The 12,978-nt window shown below is 44.0% G+C and overlaps 2 protein-coding genes across 2 annotated transcripts; one reads left to right on the top strand and one right to left on the bottom strand.

The window, feature by feature from the left end:
- Positions 1-61: 61 nt before the first annotated feature.
- fadd (Fas (tnfrsf6)-associated via death domain) lies at positions 62-5,526 on the top strand. The gene is made up of 2 exons (XM_070904140.1): positions 62-384; positions 4,346-5,526. Exons 1-2 carry the CDS (start codon positions 90-92, stop codon positions 4,621-4,623), a joined length of 573 nt encoding a protein of 190 aa, XP_070760241.1. The 5' UTR covers positions 62-89; the 3' UTR covers positions 4,624-5,526.
- Positions 5,527-5,979: 453 nt separating this feature from the next.
- LOC139283227 (hatching enzyme 1.2-like) lies at positions 5,980-10,280 on the bottom strand. Its single transcript, XM_070903244.1, has 10 exons — positions 10,221-10,280; positions 9,681-9,684; positions 9,404-9,481; positions 8,976-9,131; positions 8,232-8,352; positions 7,780-7,958; positions 7,591-7,672; positions 7,171-7,295; positions 6,125-6,268; positions 5,980-6,008 (listed from the first exon to the last, which is right to left on the bottom strand). Exons 1-10 carry the CDS (start codon positions 10,278-10,280, stop codon positions 5,980-5,982), a joined length of 978 nt encoding a protein of 325 aa, XP_070759345.1.
- Between the last annotated feature and the right edge of the window lie 2,698 nt (positions 10,281-12,978).

The raw sequence follows: 12,978 nt of genomic DNA, 5'->3' as shown, positions 1-12,978 counted from the left end.
AAGACAAACAAGCGGAAGTGAGCAAGCGAAAGTAAAACCGAAGCGTTTCCTACTTTCCGGACAGAACCCGTCGGCTCGTCCCTCCAGACATGAGCGCGTTACGCTTCAACAGCGTTTTGCTGGAGATTTCCAGCCAGCTGTCCGCCGAGCAGCTGGCCGGCATGAAGTTCCTGTGTCGGGACTGGGTCGGGAAACGAGAGCTGGAGAAGATCGGCACCGGAACGCAGCTGTTTCAGGTGCTGACGGAGAGGGGCAAACTGGGGGCCGACAGCACGGACTGCCTGTCCCAGCTTCTCCGAGACATCAAGCGACCCGACCTCTCAGACACGTTGGACCGCTTTGAAAGTGGAGACACCGACAACCAACCGGACGAGGCCGAGAGAGGTGCGTTACAGCGCGGACCCCGAGCGCCGGACAGTCACGGGCGGTGCTTAGGCACGAGCCGAGGACTGCCATTAATCTTGATACAGCTAGCCTGCTAATACTGCTGCTAATACTGCTAGTATTACTACTACTGCGACTACTACTACCAACACTACTGCCACTACAAATACTACTAATACTGCGACTACTACTACCAACACTACTGCCACTACAAATACTACTAATACTGCGACTACTACTACCAACACTACTGCCACTACAAATACTACTAATACTGCGACTACTACTACCAACACTACTGCCACTACAAATACTACTAATACTGCGACTACTACTACCAACACTAATGCCACTACAAATACTACTAATACTGCGACGACTACTACTACTACTACTGCTGTTGCTAATACTGCTGCTGCTGCTAATACTACTACTACTGCGACCACTACCAACACTACTGCCACTAAAAATACTACTAATACTGCTGCTAATACTGCTAGTATTACTACTACTGCGACTACTACTACCAACACTACTGCCACTACAAATACTACTAATACTGCGACTACTACTACCAACACTACTGCCACTACAAATACTACTAATACTGCGACGACTACTACTACTACTACTACTGCTGTTGCTAATACTGCTGCTGCTGCTAATACTACTAATACTGCGACTACTACTACCAACACTACTGCCACTACAAATACTACTAATACTGCGACGACTACTACTACTACTACTACTGCTGTTGCTAATACTGCTGCTGCTGCTAATACTACTAATACTGCGACCACTACCAACACTACTGCCACTACAAATACTACTACTACTGCGACTACTACTGCTGCTGCTGCTATTACTAATACTGCGACTACTACTACCAACACTACTGCCACTACAAATACTACTAATACTGCGACGACTACTACTACTACTACTACTGCTGTTGCTAATACTGCTGCTGCTGCTAATACTACTACTACTGCGACCACTACCAACACTACTGCCACTACAAATACTACTACTACTGCGACTACTACTACTACTGCTGCTGCTGCTATTACTAATACTGCGACTACTACTACCAACACTACTGCCACTACAAATACTACTAATACTGCGACGACTACTACTACTACTACTACTGCTGTTGCTAATACTGCTGCTGCTGCTAATACTACTAATACTGCGACTACTACTATTACTACTGCTGCGACTACTACTACCAACACTACTGCCACTACAAATACTACTAATACTGCGACTACTACTACCAACACTACTGCCACTACAAATACTACTACTACTGCGACTACTACTACTACTGCTGCTGCTGCTATTACTAATACTGCGACTACTACTACCAACACTACTGCCACTACAAATACTACTAATACTGCGACTACTACTACCAACACTACTGCCACTACAAATACTACTAATACTGCGACGACTACTACTACTACTACTGCTGTTGCTAATACTGCTGCTGCTGCTAATACTACTAATACTGCGACTACTACTATTACTACTGCTGCGACTACTACTACCAACACTACTGCCACTACAAATACTACTAATACTGCGACTACTACTACCAACACTACTGCCACTACAAATACTACAAATACTGCGACTACTACTACTACTGCTGCTGCTGCTATTACTAATACTGCGACTACTACTACCAACACTACTGCCACTACAAATACTACTAATACTGCGACTATTACTACCAACACTACTGCCACTACAAATACTACTAATACTGCGACGACTACTACTACTACTGCTGTTGCTAATACTGCTGCTGCTGCTAATACTACTGATACTGCGACTACTACTATTACTACTGCTGCGACTACTACTACCAACACTACTGCCACTACAAATACTACTAATACTGCTACTACTACTACTGCTACTGTTGCTGCTGCTAATACTACTAATACTGCGACTACTACTGCTGCTGCTACTACTAATACTGCGACTACGACTACTACTGCTGCTAATACTACTAATACTGCGACTACTACTATTACTGCTGCTGCTACTACTAATACTGCGACGACTACTACTACTACTGCTGCTGCTGCTAATACTACTAATACTGCGACTACTACTATTACTGCTGCTGCTACTACTACTACTAATACTGCGACTGCTACTACCAACACTACTGCTACTACAAATACTACTAATACTGCGACTACTACTACTACTACTACTGCTGCTGCTGCTAATACTGCTGCTGCTGCTAATACTACTAATACTGCGACTACTACTACTACTACTACTACTACTACTACTACTACTGCTGCTGCTGCTACTACTAATACTGCGACTACTACTACCAACACTACTACCACTACAAATACTACTAATACTGCGACTACTACTACTGCTGCTGCTGCTGCTGCTACTACTAATACTGCGACTACTACTACCAACACTACTGCCACTACAAATACTACTCATACTGCGACTGCTACTACTACTGCGACTACTACTACCAACACTACTGCCACTACAAATACTACTAATACTGCGACTACTACTACTACAGCGACTACTACTACCAACACTACTGCCACTACAAATTCTACAAATACTGCGACTACTACTACTACTACTGCTGCTGCTGCTGCTGCTGCTGCTGCTACTACTAATACTGCGACTACTACTACTACAGCGACTACTACTACCAACACTACTACCACTACAAATACTACAAATACTGCGACGACTACTACTACTGCTGTTGCTAATACTGCTGCTGCTGCTAATACTACTAATACTGCGACTACTACTACCAACACTACTGCCACTACAAATACTACTAATACTGCTACTACTACTGCTGCTACTGTTGCTGCTGCTAATACTACTAATACTGCGACTACTGCTGCTGCTGCTACTACTAATACTGCGACTACTACTACTACTGCTGCTGCTAATACTACTAATACTGCGACTACTACTACTGCTGCTACTACTAATACTACTACTACTACTAATACTGCTGCTGCTACTACAAAACGAGTACTACCAACAGACCTGTGGTTAGTTAGTAAGTTAGTTAGTTGGTTGGTTAGTTAGTTGGTTAGTTAGTTAGTTAGTTAGTTAGTTAGTTGGTTAGTTGGTTGGTTAGTTAGTTGGTTGGTTAGTTGGTTGGTTAGTTAGTTGGTTAGTTAGTTAGTTAGTTAGTTAGTTAGTTAGTTAGTTAGTTAGTTAGTTGGTTGGTTAGTTGGTTGGTTAGTTAGTGCACTGTGAGACTAACTCAGTCTGCGTTTACCATCAGCTGTTAGAGGCACAAGCTGCCACCCATTGAGGGAAACCAGTCTCTGTGAACTTGCCCTGGCTCGTGCTCATTGGGAGCTCCCAGTTGGAAGGCCCCTCAGCAGCGACAAGCCCCCTTACCGGTTGTAGCTGGTGTGTTTCCAGGTCCCGGCAACGTGCGGTACATTTGGCAGCTATCTGTTGTGTAACGGGAACAGGACTGTTTCAACTGGAAACACGCCATGCAAACACGTATATATATATCTCAGTGTGTGGCATGTAAGTGGACTAGCACTGTGTCATTATCACCAGAGGCCAGTCACTAGATATCTTTTATGACTAACTGTCAACAAAGCTGGAAATGTGTGATTTAAAAAAAAAAAAAAAAAAGGAAGGAACTAGACCAAATGTTACCTGTCAAGGCCAGTCAAGCTTTTAATTGTTATGTTAGCGCTAAATGAACCTTGGACATTATTGAACTGTAGCATTTTGATCTCGAACAGCTGACCTACATATCCAGAGGGGAAGTGGGATGGGCCTCTATCTGAAATTAGCCATGGCCCTTGCTGTCGCTTTTTTTGCTTCCAAATCTCACCTTGTTTCGCAAAAAAAGAAAAAGGAAAACGTTTCTTGTTTCCTCTGAACACTCACTCACTCACTCCTCCTCCTTCAGCCAAACTGGACATTGCAACAGCGGTGATCGCGGCGAACCTGGGAAGGGCTTGGCGTAAACTGGGCCGTAAACTGGGTTTGAAGGACGTCAAGCTGGAGTCCATCTCCAAGAAGCATCCCACGGACCTGGAGGAGACGGCGGTGGAGCTGCTGAAGGAGTGGAGGAAGAGCCAAGGAGCCGGGGCCCGAACAGAGGAGCTGCTAAAAGCCCTGAGAGCCTGCCAGTTGAACCTGATGGCCGATAATGTGGAGGACAGTCTTCCGACCCTAAGGTCTTGATGGAGATTTTACAGAGCGGATGAGACTTAGATTAACTTTGGGGATGAAAAAAAGAAAGCTGTGATTGAATGAAATCAACATTCGATAAAGTTACACGCAGTGACGTGAAATTATGTCAAAAAAAAAATCATTGTCGAGGTGAATTAATCAACTTTTCTGAACGGCGTAAAACGTGCGCGGGGAGAAAGAGACCTATTTAAAGGACTGATCAGAGCTTGTGTGCAGTATGACAAGCTGCTGTTCAGCGTCGGCCAATATTGGTCGTGTGTCATGCTAAAGAAATTAACTGATTCATCAAATAGTGATAATGCCGGAATGGGGGCACGTTTACATGTCAGCAATGTCAAGAAGCTGCTTAGAAACACCTGTAAATCACCTTTTTACGTTGTATTACGACGCAGATTGTATCCACGTGTGCCATTTTCATCCATGCTTTTTAATTCGATGTCGTCGGTGCCATTAGGAAGACGGCAGAGGTCAAACTATGAACTGTTGGCCTTCCTTTTCCCTTTTCAAGAAAAAAATGATACAGAGAACTGTTTGATACTGATTCCAATATGAAAAGGCGGCGCTTCTGTGTGCAATATCACCGCTTCAAAGTCCTGAATATAGAATATATATATATATATATAGAAAACCTTTGGACAGAACCAGGCCCGCGGGTCCACCCTGTATCCCGTCTTTGTGCTAAACTAACTGGCTTACCGGACAGACACGAGCGTGATACTGATCTTCTTGTCTAACTTTCTGTCAGAAAATGAATAAGCAGTGAAAGCAATAAATAAGTCAAACCATTCCTGAAAGATTGTTTTCTGATCAGAAACTTATCAAACTGTTCACACAAATGATTGTTTTGGGGGGTTTTTTGATTGTTTTTTTTTTTTTTTGTGACATGAAAATAAAATGAGAGTCTACAAAGTGTCTGTGTACTTCATTTCATTAAACAGTCAGGCAGCAATCAGCTGTTTATCAGGTTTATTGTTACAGGACAACCGCAAACTGTCATCGGCCAAAACCCTCATCTCCCTCCTCCATCGGTGCAGGCAAATGTAAGCAGGGCAGCAGGTCACGTGCAGTTTCTGAAAAGAAATATATCAATAATATATATATATCAACATATCTTCATATGGGGAAACCTTTTGGAGGGGGGGGGGCGTGAAGGCAGCAGTGGTACATATTCCATAAAAGAGGCAAGGTAGGACCAAACATGGGATATGTACGGGGGGCTGAAAGGAGCTAGATTGAGACGTCCAATACTAAAAAGGCCTAATAGAGATTGAATGTGGTTAAGGCACACGATGTGCTTTTTTTTTTGTGGCTAATTTAAGCAATATGAGGGGGTGGTTACGGTCAGGGTCAGGGAGTGGTTAAGATCTGGGGGTCACCTGTGGAGAAGAGTGCAACGCCAGGACGTTTTGAACGTTAAAATAAAAACAAAGAATTGAGGGACTCTGGTGTTGAGACCCGGACCTCCTCCCTACGCGGACTTTAACAACGTCACCTGCTCCCATCATAATTCCTACGGCCACGAGACGGCGCTGTCTCTTGAACTCTTGTCTCTTGAGCCAGAAACAACTGATACCGTCATTCCTCTCGGGGAGGACAGTCCACCCGGGACAGTGTGTCCTCGCTGAGCTGCAGTGGACTGATAGTGACACAAAGAGGGAATTTCATACTAAAAACGGCTGTAACTTCAGAAGATCCCCCACTTGATTTGTGAAAGAAATATAACCCGTAACCTTTAAACCTTTCTGGTTCGGTACGTCATCAGACCAGTCAACACTCTCCACTCGTCCACTTTTTTGGTGTATGTGGTTCTATTCAAAGAACAGATAAGCGAATGTAGAAACCAAGCATATTCAGCCTGAAGCAGATAAACCCGAATAATCAGCACATCTACACGGTGGTCAGAGAAACATAATGAACTGGCAACTTCAGATTTTCACCTTAACATGAATGAACTTCTATCACTTATAGAGACACTGAGCAACTGAAGGTCCAACTCTCCTGCTCCTGAACTGTCTCACAGAGCGACCTCAGTCGTCACTGATCGGTGGCTGTTGAGACTTTCCACAAAGTCTCATTTTCGCACCGAACGAGGACATCACTTCCATAGAAAACACTTCAGGAAGGGATGTCATGTTTCTGATTATCGTTTCGAGACAGACCTGAAAAGCTGTTTCACTGTATGGGCCCAATTAAGAGTTTTGAGGGACTGCGAATGAATGAACTTGAATGCTTTTGTCAGTTTGTGTTTGATTTAGCTCAGCCACTGTTATGGAAATCTGGAGAGAGCAATGGTCAACTCATCGGTGAAGGGAGTGGTCAGGAGCCTTGATGTCTTGTGCTGGGAAGTATTTACCGAAGCTTGGCCGAGGAGAATGGAGAGATGATCAATACAGTGGTTACTGCCTGAGGCCTCCTCGATTCTGAAGTTCTGTGGTCAGGCCCTGACATCTAGCGCTAACCTAGTACTGACCTCAAAGTTCGGTTCCTACCCTAGTGACCCCTAATTCTGACCCCCGGAGGCCACGGATGTATACTTACAGCACTTGTACAGCCTGTTCAGCCTGTTGATGTCATTCTTGCTCATCTGGGTGGCCTGGCCGAAGGACACGTTGCTGTTGGGAATGGGCACCATAGTGGGACGGTTGTTCTTGGAGAAGGCGTACCTGGAGAATCACAGTGCAAAATTGGTTGAGCTTGGGTTTGAAACAATCCCTGATGCTCCTGGTGATTTTAGTTCTTTGACGTTAAAAGCAGATTCAATCCCCCAGAGTACCCGATTAAACAACCCCCTGTCCAGGCCAGTCTGTACAGACAGTGGGAGTCGACCAGTAAAGCTCTGAGTTAGCTGAGCCTCCGGTTTGGCCGCAGCAGTAGCTCATATTGCAGTTGCAACGGGGTAAAGTATAGCTGAAAATGTACTGAACAAAGCAAACAACACAAGCATGAGCTTATCCATACTTCTCATATTGCATGACAGAGTTGTAGTCATAAGGAGTTCCCTGGTTCAGAGTGTTAATCTTGTTAAAGTTGTACGCCATGCCTGCAGAGGCGAGAGAAAAGAAGCATGTGAAAATCACATTTACAGTTAGAGCTCCCTCCTCGGGTAAAAAAAACAAGTCATGCAACAGACAGGTGGAACTGTCTAACCGTCGATGATGTTTTCCCAGTACACCCTGATGGAGCCGTCCCTGTCGGAGCGAGTCTGCTCATGGTTGAAGCCGAGGGCGTGGAGCAGCTCGTGCTGGACGGTGCTGTGGTACAGGCAGCCCTGCCGGCTCAGAGACACCGTCTGACCTCCACCCTGACGACCCACGTAGGAGTAGCAGCTGTCGACACACACAGACGCAGAGCTCATCTTTAGAAATCGCACGACACGTCGCCATGTAGAATTTTGTTCTCTCCGTAGCCAATGAAGTGTAGATGTTTCATCAATGAAAGGATGCTTCCAAGCTGCAGTAGGCAACTTACAATTTCCTGAAAGAGGCCTCAAGGCAGAAGTTTCATCCAGGCACAAGACTGTTGGAAGGTGTAAATTGTTGGGTGTGAGAACATAAAAACCCTGCCACGGAGTCGTGGCGAACCCACAGCCAGAGCCTTACCCGTCCCTGGACTCGATGCTCAGCCACTCATGATCACCGCTCTGGTAGGGTCTGAAACGGATGCAGGAAACCGAGGAGAAAGACTCCAGCCCTCGAGTGATGATGGCCATCTCACGGGAGGCTAGCAGGGCAAATATGGCAGGCTGAGAATATCTGTCGCAGTGTAGCTTTCTCCAACACCACTGTAACCTTACACATGAATGTTGTGTTGAGCTATGTCAAGTATACTATTATTTTAGACTGTTGTAGAATTGTTGTTGTTGTCTTGTTTGATTCTAAAGCAGCTCTGGGTGCTGTATAAATACTGTGAAAAGATCAAAACGCTCAGTCCATGGAGAAATGAAACACAGCCCGTATTCAGACACTGCGCCTTTAAACGAGCCGTCGGGACTTCCGTATGGTTGTGATGTCACAACCATACAATCGCCGCACTCGTAAAGTTGCCAGTAGAAGATAAACAAGGACTTTTTATGAACTGTGAATCATGCAAAGCCGCTCGAGTGGAGTCCCAGAATAAAAAAAAATTAAAGCTGAAATGAGCATCATATAGGACCTTTAATTATGTTACATACTGTTGGCTAGTTTCATCTACAGCAATGCAACATCATGCGTAAGATCATCATAATGATTTGAATGTAAAATCTTAATTTGTAAAGTAACCAGTGACATGTGGCACTGGTCCGCTCTGTGAGTAAAATGTGTCCGTCCCTATAAAACAAAATCTAATTAAAACAATGGGCTTACAGTAGTGGTTGGCGATGTAGTAGGGGATGTAGACCTTCCCGTCAGTCCACTTCTTCCACAGGCAGCCTCTGGAGGTGCAAGGGTCGGCATTTCTGTCGGCCTCGGACTTGATGGCGATGTCTCCTCCAATCAGGGTGGGCTCATCAAAGTCAGGGTCTGCAAGAGCAAGCGCAGGCGTGGGGGCTGAGTATATATATATATATATATATATATATGCAATAAATTCAACAGACAACCAGCTTTCACTGAGAAATGCTGCGCTGCTATCAGGTCATGCGTAAAAGTCTAGAGCTAGTGTTGCGACCGCACCTGCAAAACAAAAAGTCGCACTCAGTGACAGCGGTTTTTCAGTCTTTCGTCAACAAGGCCTGGTCGAGGTTAAGGGGATTAAAACAAAACAGTCAAGGCAGGGGAAAAGCTCCACTCACTGCGGTCTCTGTTGGCCCTCTCCAGCAGTTCACCAACAGAGAGCTCCCTGGATGTGTCCTCTTCTAAGGCAGCCGCCTCTGCACGACACATACGTATGTACATGACACTGTGTGAACCATACCGTCATTTGTGAACGCACGAGCTCGACATGAGAACGGCTTTTTTTGTCCAGTAACACAAAAAGGAAATTCCATAACAGATATGGAAAATCTTATCAAACAATTCTCCTGTTTTGCTCAGTTGTTATTTAAAGCTGGGTTATAATTTCCTTCTTACCTTCCTGTATCCGCCCGCAGTGTCATGGAAAAGGAGAGCAAAATGTTATGGACAGTCATTCGCAACAGACAAGAACACCTCAAGCTTCAGGACATTTGAACCTGCAGGCAAAATGGCTAAAAATGTGCTTTATAACAAACAAATAAAGATATAAACTTATATAAAATAGAGTTTTGAATTAAATGCATGTCTATTATATTTCATGGTAAGATATAAAAATTCTTACGCCCTTGAAATCAAGAAGGGCTTTCGAATTGTTTGCTGTTCTGGCAAACAGGAGCTAGCCGGCTAAAGCTGGCGGCAGCTATTGAGCTTGCTGAAGAGACGAACATCAACATCAGCTAAAAACGGAAGACTTTTGAAATGGGGCTTTTAAAGTACAAACGAACTCGGTATGAAAATCTGAATTGTTTTTTTTTTGCGATAAGGAATACTACGTATTTAATATTGATCACTTTGGAGCTGCACGTCTCTCCGCCTATAACGTAGCAGCATGGATGAAATAAATTTAAAAAAAGGTGGTTTTGAGGAGTTTTCTACCTCAGCCCAGGAAGAGGACACCAGCAGCAGGGCAACAAGAGACCAAGAGGAAACCAACATGGCTGCGGCAGACCAGAGAGAAAGAAGAAGGTGTAAACGTTGCTTTTAAAAACAAGTGTGCATCCAGACGTTACAGATGTTGCTGTGTGTGGCGGTGAAGGAGGACGGGGTTCCTACCTGAAAGCCTGAAGAGAGAGTGAGTGTCCCGCTGTTGCCCAGCGGGAGTTTTTATACTGCCCAGGTACTACGAGAACTAATAAACAACGGCATACATCAAAATGTGCAAACACAACAGCACACCTTTATCACTGTAGATGGAAACTTCTGTGTGAAACGCTGCATCTGTTGCAGGTGTGTGTGTGTGTGTGTGTGTGTGTGTGTGTGTGCCGGTGGGTGTGTGCAGCACAGTACAGCACTGCCTAAATGTTCTTAATCTCTTTTGAAGTCAAAATAAAAGGCTACGCTACACATATATGATTGTTTTTGCGAAGCTCATTCCCGCCGCTCCAACAGCCTCCACTCTCTGCCGGCTTCAGTCCTTCCACCAGATGCTGAACCAGCTGCAGGGATTTTTCTCCCCTTCAGACACAAGAGCACCAGCCAGGTCCAACAGTGATGTTTGGGTGATGAGACCCGGAGGTGTTGAAAGGGCCGTCCCCAAAACTGCGGTTTGAAGTAGGAAGACAACTACTAAAATATCGGTTTGCTGAACATTAAGATTTCTATTACCTATTAGCAACAGACCCAGAGTAAAAGTGCACAAACAATATGTGCCCTTTAAACAGGGGTGTCCACATGCTCTTGGCCGGACAGTGTGCATTGCTTTTGAGTCTGAGTTCTTATTCAATCTGATCGTCTTTTAACTGAGAAAGCAATCTCCCCTTGGCTGCTTCCGGAGCTTTTCAATATCATCACACGGTCTTCATCAACAGATTTGTCCAGTTGTACAATTATATTGCAGTCGTTCAAAAAAAAGACCATGTGATGTAATAGAAATCTACAGAACAGCAATTTGCTGAGGCTGTTTTCTCAGCCGTTCTCCCTCCTGGCGACCGCTAAAGTCGCGTCTAAATTCACCGTTGATCACTCCCAACGTTTAACACTATTGTGGATATGTGGTCCTGAGGTCGTGTCTTTTGTATTCGTGGCGTTTCATCGTCGTCCGAGTCAGGCGGCGTAGCTATTTTCAAAGTCGTGTGTTTTGAAATACAGCAGTGAGCTGGCTGTGTTTTCCACCTCAGCAGTGGGGGTTAGGGCAAGAAAGGCTGCGTCGCTACATGTTATTTTCTCCTGAAGGTTACAAAGATTGGTAATGTTGCTCGGACTCTGCACCCGCACCTCCACGTCTTCTGATTCAGGGGTCAAGTACTCAAAGACGGTGTCATTTGATGAATGGGGCCACTGGTTTTGTAGCGCAATACCACAAAATCATAATGCATTTGTCAAATGAATGACTTAACAGTAACGTAACAGTAATGTATGTATGAAATACAATACCGAGCAGTAATATAATGACATAAATAATGCATTTGTTCATTATGGGGCTTAAAAGTAGATGTTTCTTGTAACACTTAAATAGCATGTCAAGCTACTTTTTTTTTCTGAGAAGCTGCAACTTTCCTACAGTTTCATATTTTTCACATTTTCATATTCATATTTATTTGCGTGTGTGTATTCATAAAAATCTACACCACCATGTGTTCACCATGTGTTCACTTTTTTTTTTTTTTTAAAGGAATGTAACTTCCCATGGTTGGCGAAATGCCAGGATTCCCAGAAAAATGACCAAGGACGTGTCCTCAGTGCCCTCAGTGTCCTCAGTGGTAGCTATGGTTACGCCATACAATTACACATGGTGGGTCTGATTCCTCTTCTTCTTCTCTCTCTCTCTATATATATTTATATATATATATATAAATATATATAAAAGCTCTTGTATTTCCTCCACCGCTGTGGCGTGGAACTTGAAACTTGTGCTTGTGCTTGAACTTGTGTTTGGAACTTTGGAACTCAAAGCTTGTGCAGTGAGATCAAATGAAAGAAAACAGAATTCAACAGTTACATTTATACAGGTGACACATTTAAAAAAAAAAACGCTTGTCTTAGTCATCAAGTTTCCATCGCTTGCTACAGCACATTCAAAAAGAACTGGCGCTGCACCAGTAGAAATAAAAAACAGGAATTTAATCTGCGTTTCCTCAAAACTGCAGTTTTAGACAAAAAAACATTTTGTTGTAGTCATAGTTGCGAGAACGATACTGCCTCACATTGACGATTGTCACTTTGTATTAATGATGCAGAACAGACTTGTCACGCATACAGCTGGTGCTGGCCGAAGCTGAGTTGAATTCAGCAGATAATTTTTTGACTGATGAACATGTAACAGATGAAAAATGAAGAATATGAATGTGTGTATGCCTGATAAGTATTTTCAATAAAATGTGTTGTAAAGCATATCTTACTGCAGTGTATTAGAAGTGACTAGTGTTGCATTGGGGAACTATGGGGGACGTGTGACGTCTAAAAACCCTGCAATTTTCCTGGCAGTCTCGGCAACGTTGTCACTGAAACCCTCCCACACCCACGACATGTTGTGTTGGAGAGCTTGTTTGAAACATCTGTCATCTGTGTGAGAGAAAGAAAGAAAAAAAAAAGAAAAGACCCTCCCCTGCTCTTATCAGTGTGGGACATTCAACACACTGTTGTCCATATAAACCCACCCACGGCAGGAAACTGGCCAGTCATTCAGATGTGTAGC

This window comes from Enoplosus armatus, chromosome 1, assembly GCF_043641665.1.
Source record: "Enoplosus armatus isolate fEnoArm2 chromosome 1, fEnoArm2.hap1, whole genome shotgun sequence".
Classification (NCBI taxonomy): Eukaryota; Metazoa; Chordata; class Actinopteri; order Centrarchiformes; family Enoplosidae; genus Enoplosus; species Enoplosus armatus.
Note: the sequence above shows the minus strand (reverse complement) of the source record. Positions and strands in the feature narration are given on the sequence as shown.